Consider the following 19,693-nt stretch of genomic DNA (forward strand, 5'->3'; position numbering starts at 1 on the left):
AGGCTTCAAATTCGTGAACAAGAACAGCGCGCTATTTATAGGAAGAAAGCTGAAGACACCGCTGCTTCTATACCTTACACAGGAGAATACTACGCCCAGAAGTTACCTGAAAAAGTGCCACCGATGACCGTACAACAGCACGTGCCGGCGACGGCTGGATTCTGGCCGGATAAACATATTTCGTCCGGGAGTTTCCAAACAACCATAACAGCAGCTCCAGGCCCTCCACCGCCGGCGGATCATCCTGTTTACATGATCCCGGCACCAGTTCCAGGGCCAGCTCCGGCCACCCTCTACCACGCACCAGCACCAGTTCCCGCACCAGCACCGGCACCTGCACCACCACAAATGGTTCGACCGGTAACCGGACAAACCGGTCAAGGCTACTACACCAACATACAGAGAATGCCACATGAAGTTTACCGGGATCAACCTGTTTTCAACATGGTAGCACAACAACAACCTCCGCCGCCTACGCAACACCAACCTATGTCGACCATACCGCAGCAGGTGGTGAGGTCGCCGAGCGGTGGGGTGACAGATGCAGCATACACAAGTGGCAGCGTACGATAGGCCAACTTACTATACTGCGCCAGGGGCCGTCGTGCCACCTCAGTATCAAGGCGTCGGCGTGGCGGTTATGGGTGAAAAACTGGGCACTGTCGACAACAGTAAAGTGGTATACAAAGACAGAGTTTCACAAGGTTCAGTTTAATTAAATTTTAACTATGATAGAATTTGCGATTATATCTATTAGTTTTAAATTGCTATTACATATTTTGTGAAGTCTAAATCAAAATCTTAGGTACTCAACTCTTTTATGTTTTTACGCTATATGAAATTATGAGTTTGTGTTGATATTATCATGATTTAAATTATGGGTTAACTTTAATTTTTTTATGTTGTTGATGAAATTAGGTTGTGTCAGTTCTTTTTATTTTTTTTACGAATTTTAATCTTATTTAAAGGGATGATGAGAAGAGACTTTAAGAAAAATAAAGAGGTGTTGAACTTATTACTTAAGAAAATACAAGGAACAAAAATAAATAATTTGATCAATCGACTAAATATATTTGTTTGATTAGTTTTTTAGTTTAAACGAAAAAAACCGTAATTAAAAATAGTATTTGGGTCTCCTATCTTTAAGTAAGAGACCGTGAAAGAATCGATACGAATGAATTTCAATCAATTCTCGATATTGATAAAAAAATGTATATTAACTCTTTATATTAATATCAAATATAATATATCTATAATAATTTGTAAGTTATCAGGTTCAGTAGATATAATTAGCTGATGAGATTTTGATTTTAATAATTTAAGTGAGCTTGCTGAAAATTATATTAAAAGGTTGTGATTTTTTATGAGATACAAGATTCTTGAGATTTTATGTTTAGAGATTTTTTTTTCGTTGTGAAAAAATTATTTAGAAATTTATTTGTGTAGAAATTAAATTTATGAAAAAAATTCAGAAAAGATATAATAAATATAATAATGAACAAGCAACATTATGGAAAGTAAGAAAATCCAAATACAGTGTGCTGTGCATTTTCTCACTAACCAAACAAACAGCAGTCATCATGTAGAAATAAGAGTTGTCATTGACCCCACAAATCACTAAATTTATTTTTACTTTCAATTGAAGCGTAAGGAAGAAAACAAAAAAATAAAGAATGTCATTTTCTTTATCCCAAATAAAAAATTCCCATTGTTATTATTATTTATATATGCAAATGTATGATAACATGGGACTTGTCCCTGTTTGCTTACATTATCTGCAGATGCCGTGGCACTTGTTTGTTCGGTTTCTGACTTTAAATATGCAACCTGCTTCATTTACATATCATTAAAAATAATAATAAATATTTAGACATGATAAACAAAACACACTAACATAAAAAAGATTTTAGACATTATTTGTATAATAGTTGAGCTAATTTTAACTCTACAAAGGGATTAAGACTTTGTTATGTATCCTATTTATTTATTTTTTATTTTAGTCTAACGTTATTTTAACTGGTCTCTAAAAACGATAGTGTCCTTAACCTCTCAATAGGCTATAACGCATAAACAAATTCTTAGATATAATTTCTACAAGACTCGCGTGATTTATCAGAATAAAATTCAAGATCTAATTATTATATCTATCTAGTCTTTTAACCTACGAATACTTATAATAACCTTATATCTAACATTATATGCTAAAAAGTAAGAATCACTATAAATACCCTCAATTCCAACTAAATAGGGGTTCGAGACTTTCTCCTTATTCTTTACTCAAATAAAAAAGAGCGAATACTAAATTGTTTTCATAAACAATATCATATCTTACAAGTTCATAAGACCTTTATATTATACCACCAAATTGTCTCCTTTTGTTGGTGTATGGTAAAAAGGTATATCTCACTTTTCTTATTTATTTATTTATTTATTTGACCACAATTATGTTTTCTTTCAATTTTCTCGGAAGCAAACACAGCCACTTGTTAACTTTTCAAGTGGTGTGCAATGCATATTGGTTTACGAATCAAAGTCCAGAAGCTGTCGGAATCTGAACAATTTTTTGAAACACTTTTCCAGGAAACTACTGGAAATAAAGTGTTATATATATTGAACTGATTTGGCCCACGCCTTTGCTGTATTTTATTCCTCAAGCATCTGCCCATTGATAAATTAACAGTTTGGACCAAACTGAAAATAAGATTCCAAAACAGCATAAGAAGCTTAAAAAGTTGGATTTGCACTTGAAAATCCTTTGTCCCTGTTCAAATAATCGATTTTATTTTTATTTTTTAAGTGTTTTTGTCTCAATATTTTGTTTTAAAATAAAAAAACTTATTTGTAAATGAAAGTAGTTGGGTAACAACTTATTAACATTTCAAAATAAAAATATTTTAACTGTTGAGGGTCAAAATATTTCGAGAAAATAGAAAAGAGCTAAACAGTTTCTGATTCTGCTTCATCAATTAATAAGAAACAGAACGAGTTCAACACCGGCTCTATTGTCAGCTTCAGCATCAGCTCTTATTCGAGGAATGAGTTGATTGATCTGAAGAATCAGTTAGTTGTTGAGTTGGAGCGGGCTCGTGAGTTGAAGAATCGAGTCAATTCGAATGATTTTCACCTTAGATCAAGCTCCAAATCCTTGGCATTTCCGGTAATAAACGACCTCTGCCTCTTAATTTCAGCAAAGAATTGAAGATGTTGAACAATCGAGAGAATGGAAAAGCAGAAGCTGCTCATTTGATGAAAATATGTTCCCAAATATTGAATAAATTGATGAAACATAAATATGGGTATATCTTCAATTCTCCAGTGGATGCCATTGGGCTGTGGCTTCATCATTGCTACGATGTAATAAAGAACCCAATGGATCTGGGCACTATTAAGTCGAGAATGGTGAAGAATTTTTACAAGTCTCCGTTGGATTTCGCTGCTGATGCTTTCAAAAACGCTATGTTTCGTATGTAAAGTATAAACTGGAAAAAGAAACTTTTTTGAACGGTCATTTTCTCTGAAGGCGCACGATACGCTTTGCCTAGGCGCAAGTTAGCTGGACTAACGATACCTAGTTTTCTCCGTCGCGTCGCGTTCGCCGGTGACCCTCTGTCCGTCACAGTTCCTCCACGGGTCTTCCTCACTCAATTGGCTTTTCCATGGATTGGCGAAAGCTTTTCGGATGTCAAGCGGGGCAAGAACTGTCGTATTTTCCCCCAAAATCAAAGGATAAAATCCCTATTGTACAACCCCCACAAGAAGTTCTCGAGGCTGGCTCTGCAGAATGGTCTTCTTCTCTCGTTGGCCAGATACTAGGTGCTGCTCCAAAATTCATCCATCTGTAAAGTATCATCGAGAACCTCTGAATCAGCTTTCGCAAGGGGTTAGGGTTCAGGTAAGTATCGCTGGCAACAACCTGTATGTTTTCAATTTCAACTCTGTTAATGCTCGGGACTGGGTTCTTGAAAATGGCCCATGGCATGTTCTTAATAAACCTCTAATCCTACGAAAGTGGGAACCAAATTTGCATAATCTTGAATTTGATTTAACTCGTCTGCCTATTTGGGTGCATTTGTTTAATGTCCCTTTAGAACTATTCTCTATAGAAGGCCTTAGCTATATAGCTAGTGCCTTAGGAATACCTTTGACTATGGACTCGTTTACTGCTAACAAATCCAGACTTAATTTTGCTAAGGTATGTATAGAGGTAGGTGCACAGGAGAAAATACCAGAATCTGTAGAGGTTGTTCTTGCTAATGGAATATCCACTACTATCAACGTTGATGTTCCTTGGTTCCCTCCTAGATGTACTAACTGCAAAACCTTTGGCCATTCAGAAAAAGGCTGCTTAAACAATCCTATTCTTGCTCCCCAAACTTCGAAAATATGGAGAAAAAAGAATGAAATCCCTGCTCCTAAATCTACAGAAACAGTAGAAGAACAACTTGCCTCAGAGTCAAAACCATCCTCCTCTAGTGCTAATAATGAACTAAATAAACTAGAGACGGGGAAAGTTTTAAAACCAATTCTTCCTTCCAATTCGAACCTGTTACCTAAGGGTGATACAATGACAGAACCTTCCTCCTCCAGCGCTAACAATGATCTTAATAAACTAGAGTCAGGGAAAGATTCAAACTCAACTCTTCCTCCCAATCCGAATCTATTTTCTAATGTTGATCTTTCTGATTCGCAAGCAGTTGAAGAAAATGAACTAAATCCGCCTCCTTGCGAATTTTCTACTCAATTGGAAACTATCAAAGAAACTGGGTCTCCTGCTCTTCCTAAACGAGGTAGAGGTCGACCTATTAAAGTTAATTCTAAAACTGTGATGAGAGGCACAACAAATAGATTTGATATTCTTTCCACTGTTGATGAGAGTCCTTCATTAAATGAGGTACAAGTTAAAAAACAAAGACCTGCTGCTGCTGGAGTTGCAAAACTGATCAAGGAACTAAAATTAAAAAAGAAAGAACAAATTTCTAAGTTCACTAGTACCTCAGAAGTAGCCTTAGAGGACCAAAACTCCCCCATTCCCCAATGATTATCTGCTTTTGGAATATCAGAGGATTTAACAATCCTCAAAAACAGAAAAAAGTTCTCAACAGAGCAAATCTTTACAATGTTGATGTCTTATGCCTGTTAGAAACTCGTGTCAAAGCTGAAAACACTAATAAAATCTTAAACTCTACTTTTGCGAGCTGGAATGCCTTTACTAACTACGATTTTGCTTCCAATGGTAGAATCTGGTTCCTTTGGAAGAAAGGTATCGATATTTCTTTTTGCCACTCTTCTGCCCAAAGTATCATTGTCAATTGCTCTTTTAATAACTATCCGTTTATCATCACTGCGGTCTACGGCAGTAATTGTGGTATTACCCGTAGAATTCTTTGGCAAACTCTTAGAGATATTGATCATAAGTTTGGCTATCTTCCTTGGATCCTAGGAGGGGATTTCAATACCTTTCTTGACTCCAAAGAAAGTACTGACTCCGATCTCTTAGGCCCCTATCTTTCTTCTGATATGATTGATTTCCAAAATGCTATTCAAGATATTTCCTTACAAGACCACCCTTTTTTTGGTCCAACTTTTACTTGGAGCAACAAACAAAGAGATTCTTTCCTTGCAAGGAAACTTGATAGAGTTCTTATAAACTCTCCTTGGGCTACCACTTTTCAGAATTCTTTTGTTGAATTCACTGCCCCTGGACCTTCAGATCACTGTATGGTCTTGCATGGATCAACAAACAGAGTCAAATCAATAAACCCAAACCTTTTAAATTTTTTAACTTCTGGTCCACCCACACTAACTTTCTTGAAGTTGTCCACCAGTCTTGGCAACATCCTTCTTACGACAACCCTATGCAGAAATTATTTACTAAACTCAAACGTCTCAAACCCTGTTTGCAGAAGCTTAACCAAGAACATTATAGTAATATTTCTGCTAGGGTAAATCAAAAGAAGTTGGAGTTGGAACAAATTCAGATTGAAACTCTTAAAGGCTCCATCTCTATTGATAAAGAATTGATAGCTCAAAAGGAGCTGAAGGTTTTAGAGGATAATGAGCATATGTTCCTCAAACAGAAAACTAAAATGCAATGGATTAAAGATGGTGATAAATGCACTAAATTTTTCCATTCTGCCATAGCCTCTAAAAACAAGAGAGATACCATCAGAGTTCTTGTTAACAATGATGGTAAAAGGCTTGATTCTTATGATGATATGACTTCTGAAATAACTGGGTTCTTCAAACAACAATTAGGTACGTCTGATCCTAAAGTTCATAATACTAATCCTGTCTACCTAAAAAACCTGCTCCAAGTAAATTTACCCAGTGAGACTGTTTCTGATCTTATCAAAACTGTCACTACTGATGAGATTAAAGAGGCAGTATTTAGCCAAGGAAATGATAAAGCTCCTGGCCCTGATGGTTACACCCCTATGTTTTTTAAAAAATCTTGGACTATAACAGGAGAGGATGTCATTAACGCTATTAATTACTTCTTTAAAGAGGCTCACATAAGCCCGGCTTTCAACTCCACAATAATTGCTTTGATTCCAAAAATTCCTAACCCCAATAAAGTCAATGACTATAGACCTATCTCCTGTTGCTCAGTGATTTATAAAATTGTCACTAAAATTCTTGTCAAAAGATTAAATTTACTGTTGCCTGATCTTATATCTCTAAATCAAACAGCTTTTGTGAAAGGCAGATCGATTCTCGATAACACCCTTCTTGCTCAAGAATTAGTGAAAGGTTACGGTAGAAAAAACATTTCCCCTAGGTGTGCCCTTAAAATTGACCTTCATAAAGCCTTTGATTCCCTTCACTGGATTTTTCTTTCTTCTGTTCTTAATGCTATAGGGTTGCCTCTCACGTTTATAAAGTGGATCGAAGCTTGTTTCACAGGAGCTAGGTATTCCATCTCCTTCAATGGGAGTTTGATAGGCTACTTTAAGGGTCAAAGAGGCATAAGACAAGGTGATCCCTTATCACCAATCTTATTTGTTCTTGCAATGAATATTCTCTCAAATTTACTTAATATTGCTGCCAAAAGAGGAATATTCGGCTTTCACCCTAAGTGCAAAAAAATTGGCATTACTCACCTATCATTTGTTGATGATCTCTTAATTTTTTGCAAAGGAAACCTTGATTCTATTGTTGGTGTTAAGACTGTCCTAAATCACTTCTATGATCTGTCTGGATTAAAGCTTAACATAAGCAAGACAGAATTGTTTTCTGCCGGAATTCCATCTAGAAATCTGGATAACATCATATCTGCTACAGGTTTCAAACATGGTTATCTACCTGTTAGATACCTTGGTGTTCCTCTTGTTACTAGAAAGTTAACCGAAAAAGATTGTCTCCCTCTTCTTGATAATATCAAACATAGGCTTCATCAATGGGCTGGGAAACTTCTTAGTTATGCAGGTAGACTTGAGCTGATTAAAACTGTCATACACATTGTGATTAACTATTGGACTAGACAGTTTTTATTGCCACAGAAAGTTCTTAAACGACTGCACCAACTCTGCTCCAGATTCCTTTGGAAAGGTTCAGATACAGCTGCTACTGGAGCAAGAATCGGTTGGGAAAAATTATGCTGCCCCAAATCTGAAGGTAGTCTAGGCTTAAAAGACCTCAAATCTTGGAATAAAACCTGCATGGTTCATCTCATTCGTAAAATTCTCGCAGGAACAGGTTCTTTGTGGGTTGCATGGATTCATTGCTATGTGCTTAAAGGTAGTAACTTCAATGATGTCAATGATAGCTCTTCATATAGCTGGTGTTTCAGGAAACTGATTAATCTTAGAAGTGAAGTACTACCTATCCTTAGCACTGGAATTTCGAAGACTATAGACTTATGGGAGGAAATGAGAGATCATAAAGCTAAGGTACCATGGCACAATGGTTCCCACTTCACATCCCAAAATTGAGTATTATTTCATGGATGGCTATTTTGGATCGTCTTCCTACTAGAGACAGACTCTCTAGAATAGGTATTGCTTCAGATGATTCTTGTATCCTTTGTCTTGACTCTGCAGAAACACGAAACCACTTGTTCGTCGATTGTTCTTTTGCTACTACTCTGTGGAACTCTATCATGCGTCTCAACAATATGCACAACACGCACAACACTTGGGATTCAAGGATTTGTTGGGCTTCTCAACACTGGAAAGGTAAATCTCTTCTCAACATCATTCAGAAACTTTCTTGGACAGCTTACATATATACGATCTGGGATGAAAGGAATAGAAGAATCTTCAGAAGAGAATCAAGATCACCTGATCAAGTCCTAAAGACCATTAAGGATCTTGTTCGAATCAAACTCAGTGATAGAAATTTCAATAGAACTTATTATGTCAATGTAAATTTATGTAATTATTGGGGTATTGAGTGAATATTTTGTTGTAAGTAGGCTTTTACCCTAATTGGGATGTTTCTGATGTAATTTTCCTTGGATAATAAAATTTGCTTATCCAAAAAAAAACGCTATGTTTCGGCCACTGAGTTTCAAACCGGAGGAGCAAGAAGAGCCATTAGAAAGATTGAAGAAAGATGGGGAGAGTACCGTTGGAAGGGATGACTCAACTATAAAGGTGGTGGTTCGGGATTTGTTTCAAACCCAAGGGTTCCACGGTCTCCGCCTCGGCCAGAGTTGCTGGCACCAGCAAGGATCGGTTCACCGGTTCTGGGACCGAAGTAGCCAAAGCCGAAGGTTAAGGATCCAAACAAGAGGGAAATTACTATGGATGAGAAGCAAAGGTCGGGGATTGGATTGCAGAACTTACCACAAAAGATGGATAATGTCCTTCACATTGTAAGGCAGAGAAATGGGCATTTGAATGTATAAAAGATATTTAAAATTATCTATAAAAGTATAAGATGAAAGACAATTGAATGTATCGATAATAGAAAAGATGATACGATTGAATGTATCCAAAAAGCAAATATTAAAACAACCGAAAGGAGCCTTCCTCATTTAGGACACTTTTCAGATAAATTTATGTAACCTCGTGTTTGAAAGATCTCTGCCCTCAAATTCCTAACAGGCTTTTAATACATTCTTGTTCATTTAGATACAAAACTGCTTTAACGACATACCATTTCTGAAATGAGGGAAACAACTACGAGAATCATTGGCTAATTACTCACTTTTTCACTTCTTCGTACTCTGCCTCTTGTGCCTGCTCACCACCACCTTGGGCACCTCCGGAAGAACCACCTTGGGCACCACCGGAAGAACCACCAGACATGTGTTCCCCAATCTTTGACACTGCTTTGTTTGCCGCATCGATGTTGGCCTTAATCTCATCCACATCCTCTCCTTCCATTGCCTTCCTCAAATCCGCGACAGCATCCTCTACTGCTTTTGCAATTTCGGTAGGAACCTTGTCTCTGTACTCGTTCAAGCTCTTCTCCACACTATAAATAGTGGTGTCAGCATTGTTTTTTATATCAATCAGAGCTTTTCTTTGTTGGTCCTTCTGGGCATGCAACTCGGCTTCCTTCACCATCTTATCGATCTCATCCTCCGAGAGACCACCAGATGAACGGATGGTAATCTGCTGTTCTTTTCCAGTGGCCTTATCCTTGGCAGAAACAGTGACAATACCATTGGCATCGATGTCAAAAGTCACTTCAATCTGAGGCATGCCTCTAGGAGCAGGTGGAATGCCGACCAAGTCAAACTCACCCAACGTCTTATTGTCAGCGGCCATTTCACGCTCACCTTGAAGTACCTTAATGCCTACTTGTGTCTGGTTATCAGCTGCAGTGGAGAACACCTGAAAAAGAAAATCGATCAACCCCACCGAACATGAACAATAAAAAGTAATTAATATTTATACAATACAATTCTGGAAACAATTAAACTTCTGTTACGCACAAAACAGAACCAAAAAAAAAATGTCAACTTATCATGTCCCAAGGACTACTGCCGACTTTATTTCATACGGAATGCCACTTGAAGAAAAATGCAAGCATTTGCACCGAAGACATACCTGACTTTTCTTTGTTGGAATGGTTGTGTTCCGGTTGATTAGCCTTGTGAATATACCACCAAGTGTCTCGATACCAAGCGACAAAGGAGTGACATCAAGCAGAAGCAACTCTTTAACATCACCTCGAAGTATACCACCCTGAATTGCTGCTCCCATAGCAACTGCCTCATCAGGATTGACACCTTTGCTTGGACTCTTCCCAAAGATGCCCGACACTACTTCTTGTACTTTAGGTACACGAGTCATCCCTCCAACAAGAAGAACCTCATCGATATCCTTTGTAGAAATGCTAGCATCCTTCAAACAATTCTTACACGGAGCCTTGGTCCTCTCAATCAGGTGATTTACCAAAGACTCAAACTTTGATCTGGTCAATGTGATATTCAAGTGTTTTGCTCCAGATGCATCCGCTGTTATAAATGGCAGATTAATTTCAGTTTGTGATGTTGATGAGAGTTCAATTTTAGCCTTCTCAGCAGCTTCCCGAAGCCTCTGGAGTGCAAGTCTATCCTTTGAAAGATCAATTCCCTCAGTTTTCTTGAATTCGCTCACCAAGAATTCCAGCAAGGCATTGTCAAAGTCTTCTCCTCCCAAGAAAGTATCACCATTTGTTGCTTTGACCTGCATAAAAGATTTAATTAATATAATTAGCCTAATAATGCCTAAAACAAACCCTCTTAGAACAGAAAAAAGATGCGCACCTCAAAGACACCATTAGAGATCTCCAAAATTGAAATATCAAATGTTCCACCACCAAGATCGAAGACTGCAATGAGACCCTCCTTGTTGTTCATTCCATATGAAAGGGCAGCTGCGGTGGGCTCATTGATTATTCTCTGAACATCAAGGCCTGCAATTCTACCAGCATCCTTAGTTGCTTGTCTCTGAGCATCATTGAAATAAGCTGGAACAGTGATAACAGCATTAGAAACACTCTTTCCCAGGTAGGCCTCGGCAGTTTCCTTCATCTTGGTCAAAATAAATGCACCGATTTGGCTAGGAGAATATTGCTGCCCGTTCGCTTCGACCCAGGCATCTCCATTAGGAGCCCTGACAATCTTGAAAGGAACCATTCCCATTTCTTTTGTTGTCTGGGGATCATCATATCGTCTACCAATCAGACGCTTGGTCCCAAATAGTGTATTAGTTGGATTGGTCACAGCCTGACGTTTTGCAGGAGTGCCGACAAGTAACTCTCCCTTTTGGTTGAAGGCAACAACAGATGGTGTGGTCCGTGCACCTTCCGAGTTCTCAATAACCTTGGGATTCTGAATACAATGATAAACTCAATCAGATATAAGCACGGAATAACTTCGCCGTCCAAAGCCAATAACAAAATTATTAAGCACATCAGCACACTAGTCTAATTCTTACCTTTCCCTCCATGACAGCAACACAGGAGTTGGTTGTCCCCAAATCAATACCAATGACATCACTGCCAGCAGGTTTTGCACTGCTTCAAAGGAATAACAATAAAGTTACATTGAGCAATCACAGATTTACTTCAAATACACAACAATAAGAATTGTCCAAATCACGGTTACCTGAAAGCTCTTGAAAAACTTGTCCAATTAATTCCTGCTGAGCTCTTGCCATTGCTAGTAAGCTGCACAACAACAAATTAAGCATAAACATCATCAATTCCATTCCATTTCATTCAGGTGGGAATATTACACAAGTACTGAACAAACAAACTGCAATAACCATTTTTACATGATAGCCAAATCTGACGCAAAGTTCAAGGAAACACGGTAATTAAGGCAAAGTCTAAACCAATTTGCTATGAAGAACCAATAGGGTAACAGTAATTCTTTGTCTGTAACTACTTTTAGTAACCTTCAGATCAAAAGATGCAAAACTAGATAAATCTAGATAAATTCCACTTTTCCTCGACTGTCCAGGCAACCAAACAGAGGATAACACCAGGTAACACAGATCAGTCTAACAAATCACCGAAACCGAACTAGAAAGGTTTTAAAGCGTACAGAAAAGGAGTGGAAACTTACGCATCTATAAGCGGAGAGAGGCGCAGATACGGCATCGCGGCGTCGAAATGAACGAAGCAAAGCTGCAGTAGCCATGTCTATAACTTAGAGGTAGAGCAGGCGAATATCGATTTGAAGTTCTTTCTGAAGCTTGTACTGAAATGAGAGGAGAGGTTTCTAGGGTTTAGGGTTTTGTATATTCTAAAATTGGTAAGAGATGGAAGGTTCTAGATTAACAACGAACGTGCACGACTGCCCGCTTTTCAATTTCTATTAGAGGAGGTTAGTGATATGCCACGTCAACGAAATTCCCGATCTTATGGTTAGCATGAGACTACGTCATTTTCTATATTCGTTTGGTTCCTGGCATGAGATATTATCGGTAAATAGAATCTTTATTATTTCGTTGGATTGACTGTTAATTTTATTTTCAGTAATTTTTTATTACCAACAATAGATTTTTTGAGGTATATTATCGAGAATATGATTACCCATTTCCTTAGATATTATTGGATTACTGGTGTTTTGGACTAAAATATCCTTAATTATTTTTTTAAAATTATCATTCTTCTGTCGTTGAATAATAACAATTCTACGAAGGTTAAATAACAAATTTACAAAAAAAATCTATAATTATAATTTTATATGAAGTTTAGAAGTTAAAATAAAATTTTACCCTTTCATTAAACTTATTTATATTTTCAATTTTATAAAAAAAATTATATAAATTTTATGAATTTAAAATTTTTAAAGAAAATATATAAATTAATTATAGTAATATTATAGTAGAATTCAACTTGTTAAAAAACACATATATAATAAGGATAATTTGGTAAAATATACATTCCAATAATCTTTTATTCCTTTAACCAAACACTATAATTTTACATTCCTACTAAACCAACCAAACACAAAATACAACATTCACTGTAATCTTATTCTCTAGTAATCTTTTATTCCCACTGATAACCTTATATTCCGTGAACTAAACGCACCCTTAGGGTAAACTACATTTTTTTAGTATCTAAAATATTAAGTTTTTTTTAGTATCTAAAATATTAGTTTTGGTCCGTTTAGTACCTAAATTTTCTTCTTTTTTCATAATCATGCCTAACATTTAGTTATTGTTTCATTTAGTATCCCACCGTTAATAATTTAACGGACGAGCTCACTGATCATCGCATCCGTAGGCTGATGAAGCCCAAACTTTCTCGCTCGTACCTTTTTCGACCCCCTAAACGCGATTTCGACTTCTGTTTCATCAGGAAATGTCTCAATCTTCCCAAATCGATGATGGCCTATTCAATTTCTTCATCCTCCGATCTTCAAGGTCCACCGTTTGATGGCCTGAAACTGGACTATGTTGGTTGACTCGTCATTATCCTGTGGTCCGCTGTTCAAATTAGCCGTCCGTCCACCAGAGCTATGTCACATCAACTCGTCCGTTAAGTTTTTAACGATGTGTTACTAAAATGAAACAAAATTAAACATCAAGTATCATTTTGAAAAAGTTAAAAGTATATGTACTAAAATAGATAAAAAAAATAATAATTTAGATACTAAACACATAATTTAACCTTATATTTTTTGGTTTTTCTTACGTTTGAATATGGATATATGATATGCATTGGTTATTGAACTTTTAAAATTTATATTCATAATTAAAAAATTTAACATGTAATATTTATAATTTTGTATAACTTATATCTAATTAAACATTTAACATAAAAAAATTAAACTTTCTAAATATTATATCTTTTACGAATAATTTTACTAGAATAGGAATCATCATAAAAATATATCACCATTTTTACTATTAAAATATAGAATAAACTATGTGAATAATTCTTTTTATTTTTTGTCTGATCGATTTTAGTCATTAATTTAAAATTTCAAGATAAGGGTCCTAACGTTATAGATCCATTCGATTTTAGTCATTCCGTCATTAATGTACATTAACCCATTAACATAAGTCTTACGTGAGCTTAGTTGAAGCTTCCTATAATCATTATATACATATTTGCTGATTTAAAGTTAATTACTATGAAGATGATGATAAACCTTGGGGATCAAAGAGGTCCTCTCCATATAAACACAATGGACATGGCGATGGCGACCTCCATCGAACGTGGGTGTGAATTTTGGTTTCGACGATTCATATGGTCCATGGTCGAATGCATAGTCCTTTGATTCAGGTATCCTCCTTTGGTCTCGGTCACCAACAGCGACATGGACTCAAACCACCAACATAAATTTCTTTATCTTACCATGCTTTTGCTTCCATCGATTCAGTTATAATTCTGATCTCATGAAGCTGCATTTTGATCGCATAAATATGCAGACATATATGACTGAATCGTTCCATGTGTTGTTGCAGATTGATTTGAGACATGAATATGGGCATAATTTGTATTATGATGTTCGGTTATCATCTTTTGCAGCCTTTGAAAATTGGTTCTTAGCTAATTATCACCACCTCTTTAGAAGAAGAAGAAAGACTCGTGGGTTTTTTATTTTTATTTTTTAATTGCCACTTCATGTTTTTGTTAAAGAGTTAACGGTAGAAAGACTTATACATCACTTATCTAGAAGAAGAAGACGGCAACACATGAGTTTTGAATTTCTTTTTAATTACCATTTCAAACTTTCGTTAAGGGATTAATAGAAGTTAAAGGTAGAATGATTTATACGAACCGATAATATTAGGAATTTAAATTGAACAGGTCGATGATGTCAGAGACTATTTACCTTTAATTTTTAGATTAGTTACTAAAATTGATCATACAAAAAAATAAAGGAAACTATTCACATAATTTACCCTAAAATATATTATTAATTTCATCAATATTCAAAATTTAAATCTCAAAATCAAACTTTAAAAAAAACATTTTCTTGCTGACACCTTTTAAAAACAACAATACTAAAATTACATTGTGCTACACACCTTTTAAAAACAACAATACTAAAATTACATTGTGCTTAGTAGCGTTATACAGAATATATTTTTGGGTAAATTATACAAATGATCTCTAGATTATAAAATATTATTTTATTGAGTTCACTTACTGTTGAAAGTTATAAAATGATTTTTCAACTATAAGAGATTGCATTATTGAGTTCTTTGATTATTTAAAGTTACAAAATGATCACCCGACTATTCATATGTTCCAAACTCGTCAATTTTCATTAAAAAATTGACGATCATCTGAGCTAGATGTTAACCTATTAATTATGATATGATAAAATCTTATCTAAAAACCATTTGAGATGTATTTTGTGGATCGACCATCTGTATACATTTTGTCATGCTAGTGCATGAAAGCAAATATAGTGCTAATATAAATCATCAAAATATAATTTTATCATATCTCAATTAATATATTAACGTCAATTTCAAACGGTCATCAACTTTTTAACATGAAATGATGAGTTTAGAACATAAGAATAGTTTGATAATTATTTTGTAACTTTTAATAGTTGGGGGAATCTACAAAACAACACCTTATAGTCGAGAGACAATTTTATAATTTTAAATAGTCGTAAAACTTTTTTTAAAAATAGAGTAAAGTCGGAGGACCATTTGTGTACTTTATCCTATATTTTACTTGTAGTCTTCCTAAAATGATAAAATTACACTGAAGAACCTTTAAGCATTGTAAAATTATATTTTAACCCCTCAAAAATAATAAAAGTATGATTTAATCCTAAAAGTTATAAAATTGCATTTTAAATCCATAAAGATTTATAATTCAATTTCGACTCCATCGATCTAAAAATCGAAGTGCGTGTTTTAGTCAAACTTTAATATTACAAACCTGTACAATGAAAACATAAACAAAGAATGATACAACATACAACTGAACATGCCAAAGAAAAGACTCACCTGTTGTTAGCCTAAATAAGAAGAGCAAGGAACAAAAATTTCCTATTCTTAGCCCGCTGAGATGATGCTCTCGAAAAATCCGTACGTTCATCTGATACAATACTCCGCATACGTGATTGCGGGAAGCAAATAGTCGAACTATAATCCGATGTTATCGACTTTCATCAACTCTGTCAAATCCTGATGTAACTACCGCCGTTTGCACTGCTTCTCTTGAGGACCAATCTCCGTTATGCGACCAACTTCGTCGCAATGACCGCCTCCGATGCCAGGTGATCAATCTAGAATAGAGAGCGGGGAAAATGAAGCATAGCAGCACTAGTATCAACGTTGCTAAACATAGAAACATTACATTGCGGAAGCCGTATTTCAATGCAGGGTCCTTTTGAACTGTCCATGGAACTCCCCCCACATTCATTCCAAACACTGCAATATTCAACAAAAACAAGGCAAAGAATTCAATGCAGGCACATACTATCTATCGATAAATCCAATTCCGGCTCCTAAGGGATTAGTAGAGACAAGAATTACCTCCGGTGATAACAGACAGAGGAAGGAATATAACAGAAAGGAAATATAGGTTATAGAGTTTTCTGTTGATTTGCTCCGACTGCCAGCTATCTAAACTGGCCTGAATCGCGGTAACACGGTTTGCTAGAAACCGACATTCTCTTTCAACCTAATGTCTTCACTTGCAAACCAATATTTCGAAAAACATTTTTCCTTCACTCGAGGAAATACTTGCTCCCCATGTGCAATTGCCTGCATTTTTCGGAGAATGCATACAAGCAAAGCCAGTTTAATTCACATGTTGTTATTCATACGAGTGCAGGCACAAACTATGGCAAACCTAAAGCAAACTCAAACTATTAACATGTAGGTTAACATGGAGACATCATCCATACATCAACTCGGAATGGTTAAACAGCGTCTTCCGGCCTTTTAACTGCGTCTCTGTCCCTTGACAGGGGTTTGGAGTTGTTAAAATAGTTCCTCCAAGGCAATGTACTAGGGGAAAAGGCAAAATTACCTGCAGGAGACGCTGCAGATTGAGATGCATTTTCGGGAATCATCGAGCATTTCTTTTCTTAAAGCAAATCCACCTGAGATTAAGCAGAACAATTATTCGATTTGCAGTTCAAATTGATTAGATGTTTGGAAGCTGATTCTATGTGGAGGAAAGTCCTTTAAACCAGTTATGCACATATGAACTTTGAATATGGAACTCAGAAACTGTTTCAATCCATTGCATAGAAAGCTATAAACCAAGTTCAAACATACAAGGAATCATGCAATGTTTATTGCTGATCATAGGGATTGAACTTACCTCGGTCCAATTCGAGCTCAACTGAATCCAAATCCATCTCGAGCTTCGTAACAACATCCTGAAGGAGATCGACGTGCATGTCGACGATATGAACGACAAGGTTCGAGACCGATTTTGGAACCGGATTATCAGCCTCTTCAGAGTGATTCATTGTCAATAAGAACTCAAGAACATGTTCCCTAATAACAATCCCACCCCCTGGCAGCCTATCTTCTCTACAATTAGGACTTTCAACACTAGGAATCTCGGACAAAAGAGATCGACCGATCGGCGAGAAACCAAGCCTCGGAACACGTCCCAATGACACTGTAATCACCGAATTCTCGGTAACCCTTGCAGCCAGCCTAAATGTAAAGTTACTGGAAGGAGGACCAGGAGAATTAACCCGAAAGACGAGTGCTCCATCGACATGTCCGCAAAAGGGTCCATTGCTAACGAGTGAAAGAATGTCTTGAAGCTTTAATGGCGGACAAAGAACTTCGATAAGGTACTGTGCAGATTGTGAGAGCTTCTGTTTCCCTTTTGGAAGCACAACATGGTACCAACAGAACTGCTTCCCACTACCTTGAGCTAGATCCCATTCCTTGTTGCAATAATTCCCAGAACCATCAAATACGTATGATTTTTTTCTCACCATGCCTGGAAAATGTGTTCTCTGAATATTGTTTTCAAGGATTGGGATACTGGAATCTGTTTCTTCCATTTCCCCATCTCCAGCAGGTTGAATCTTAGCTAAATCCATAACTTTAAACCCTTTTGAATTTTGAAAAAGATAATCTTTTGGCCTAAGCAAGAAAAACCCAGATCAGAATTAGCAAACCCAGTTGAAAACTACCCAGATAAGAAAGATTCAATTGTCCGTTCGAACTAAGAATATATGTTAGAAAGAAGGAAAAGGTCAGCAGAAAACAAGATTAGATTATTTGATTATGGGAAATAAAGAACACATGGTGTTGTCTTGGTAATGATTTCTAAGAAACTTCATGTTTATAATAATTAAATCAACAAAAAATAATAAACAATTAGGAAAAAAGTTTACCAGTAGTGATCACGTTTCTGGTTCAGTCATGATTAGTATATTATTATTATTGTTTTTAATTTTATCTCTGATGATTTAGGGTTTAGATTTAGGTGAGCAGTTCATTTGTTTTTTTGGTTTACCAGAAGAAGAACCAGAAGATTGATTTGTTAGAACGCAAAATGATTTTGTTAGACATTTTTGTTCTGAATTGTTTGGTTTTTGGGTTGAAAAGTACAGCTTCTGGAGACGAATCATTGTCAACGTTGGCAAATGTAGTGTTAAAGTGATGATGTCCATGTCATCCAATATTTGAATCTATTGATATAAGTTGTATAGTTTAGTTAAATTTTGAGCTTTTTGAAATGTGATCATATTTAATATTTGATAAAAGAATATTTGTTGGTTTTATGATCAAAATTTAGTATAAAATTAATTTTTGTTTAAATTATCAGAATGAATAAAAAAGAAAATATGAAAATTTTATATAATTTAAAGTTAATTATATGAATGGTTATTTAGTTATAAATTAATCTAATTATTGATTATTTAATTAGTTAAATGATGTTAATCTGATCATCAGTCTTTTAACACTTGACGAATAAATTAATTTAAAAAGGTAAATAGAACTAGGTCTTTTATGTTTTTTTTGTCTGTATTTGGTCATTAATTAAAAAAATGTTTTGGTCATTTTTATTTTTGATTCATCTCATTTTGATCACCAAATCGTTCACTCTCGTTGCTTTTTTGACATGTTACGTTAATAAAATTGTTAAACTTTAACTTGACTCGTGAATTTAGGCATTATATCGATTTGACCTTAAAATTTACATAAAATATGATTTTGTTTCTAGATTCAGTCAAAGTTTACATTATTGATTGTTATTCATTATCATCGTGGTTAATTTTATATAATTGCCGGCCGTTGTCTACTTGTCTTCAATGAGCATTGAACCCTAATTTTTTAATTCATCCTTTATAATCATATTCATCTAGACTACTAATTAAACTTGAAATTCGACGTCCCGAAAAAAAAATTGAAGTTAAAGTAGAACACAGCCAAATGACGAGCATGACTGCTGCTAATTCCCGCTTGCTTATAACTAGTCGACTAGGGCTGGCAATTATCCATGGGTGAGTGGATTATCCACCCGCCCCGAATAAATGGATGAAAACCCGCTATGAAACGCATGATTGGCGAGTGATGGATGGATCGGGTGATAGGTCGGGTCGGATATGGATGAATATTTTTTGACCCATCACCCGATCCATCACCCGCAGCATCCATCCACCTATTAATATATCCATCCATCCATCCATATATATATATATATATTATACATGGCAGGTAAATATAATTTACTTTATTATACATGACCTTTACTTTATTATGTAGAATAGTCTGTTAATGTGATTATTTAGAATCATACATAGGAATTTTAATATTCTAATTTTAAATTTTCGGATGTCTTGTTTGATATA

General features: G+C 35.7%; 3 protein-coding genes and 1 long non-coding RNA gene across 4 annotated transcripts in view; 2 read left to right on the forward strand and 2 right to left on the reverse strand.

Annotated features, from left to right (window-relative positions):
* The window catches only part of LOC120150790 (leucine-rich repeat extensin-like protein 2), a 1,491-nt gene extending 813 nt beyond the window's left edge, over positions 1–678 (forward strand). Inside the window, exon 3 of the mRNA XM_039163414.1 lies at positions 12–678. Coding sequence (XP_039019345.1) covers positions 12–573 — 562 coding nt within the window. The 3' untranslated portion in view covers positions 574–678. The remainder of the gene's footprint in view (positions 1–11) is intronic.
* The window catches only part of LOC120150791, a 25,522-nt gene extending 16,315 nt beyond the window's left edge, over positions 1–9,207 (forward strand). The window contains exons 4-5 of the long non-coding RNA XR_005518558.1: positions 678–679; positions 9,115–9,207. This is a non-coding gene — a long non-coding RNA (uncharacterized LOC120150791). The remainder of the gene's footprint in view (positions 1–677; positions 680–9,114) is intronic.
* Positions 8,952–12,156, reverse strand: LOC120150789 (heat shock 70 kDa protein, mitochondrial-like). Its single transcript, XM_039163413.1, has 6 exons — positions 12,005–12,156; positions 11,543–11,604; positions 11,373–11,451; positions 10,700–11,266; positions 9,999–10,619; positions 8,952–9,782 (listed from the first exon to the last, which is right to left on the reverse strand). The coding sequence occupies exons 1-6, from the start codon at positions 12,077–12,079 to the stop codon at positions 9,147–9,149; spliced, it is 2,040 nt and encodes a 679-aa protein (XP_039019344.1). The 5' UTR covers positions 12,080–12,156; the 3' UTR covers positions 8,952–9,146.
* A 3,605-nt stretch (positions 12,157–15,761) lies between these two features.
* LOC120150982 (zinc transport protein ZntB-like) lies at positions 15,762–17,976 on the reverse strand. The gene is given in 7 exon segments (XM_039163548.1): positions 15,762–15,833; positions 16,024–16,292; positions 16,398–16,523; positions 16,526–16,628; positions 16,897–16,937; positions 16,940–16,969; positions 17,194–17,976. Coding segments are annotated over 7 exon segments (1,371 nt in total). The 5' UTR covers positions 17,936–17,976; the 3' UTR covers positions 15,762–15,773.
* Between the last annotated feature and the right edge of the window lie 1,717 nt (positions 17,977–19,693).

Source organism: Hibiscus syriacus, unplaced genomic scaffold (genome assembly GCF_006381635.1).
Source record: "Hibiscus syriacus cultivar Baekdansim isolate YM2019G1 unplaced genomic scaffold, ASM638163v2 tig00111027_pilon, whole genome shotgun sequence".
Taxonomy (NCBI): domain Eukaryota; kingdom Viridiplantae; phylum Streptophyta; class Magnoliopsida; order Malvales; family Malvaceae; genus Hibiscus; species Hibiscus syriacus.

What these genes read in the sequence shown, in the direction of transcription:
- LOC120150789 (XM_039163413.1), bottom strand. Translation starts at nt 12,079, where the DNA reads ATGGCTACTGCAGCTTTGCTTCGTTCATTTCGACGCCGCGATGCCGTA. An exon ending in CTCTCTCCGCTTATAGATGC is followed by an intron (nt 11,605 to 12,004) that starts GTAAGTTTCCAC and finishes GTTGTTGTGCAG; the next exon opens with CTTACTAGCAATGGCAAGAG. An exon ending in TCTCTAATGGTGTCTTTGAG is followed by an intron (nt 10,620 to 10,699) that starts GTGCGCATCTTT and finishes TCTTTTATGCAG; the next exon opens with GTCAAAGCAACAAATGGTGA.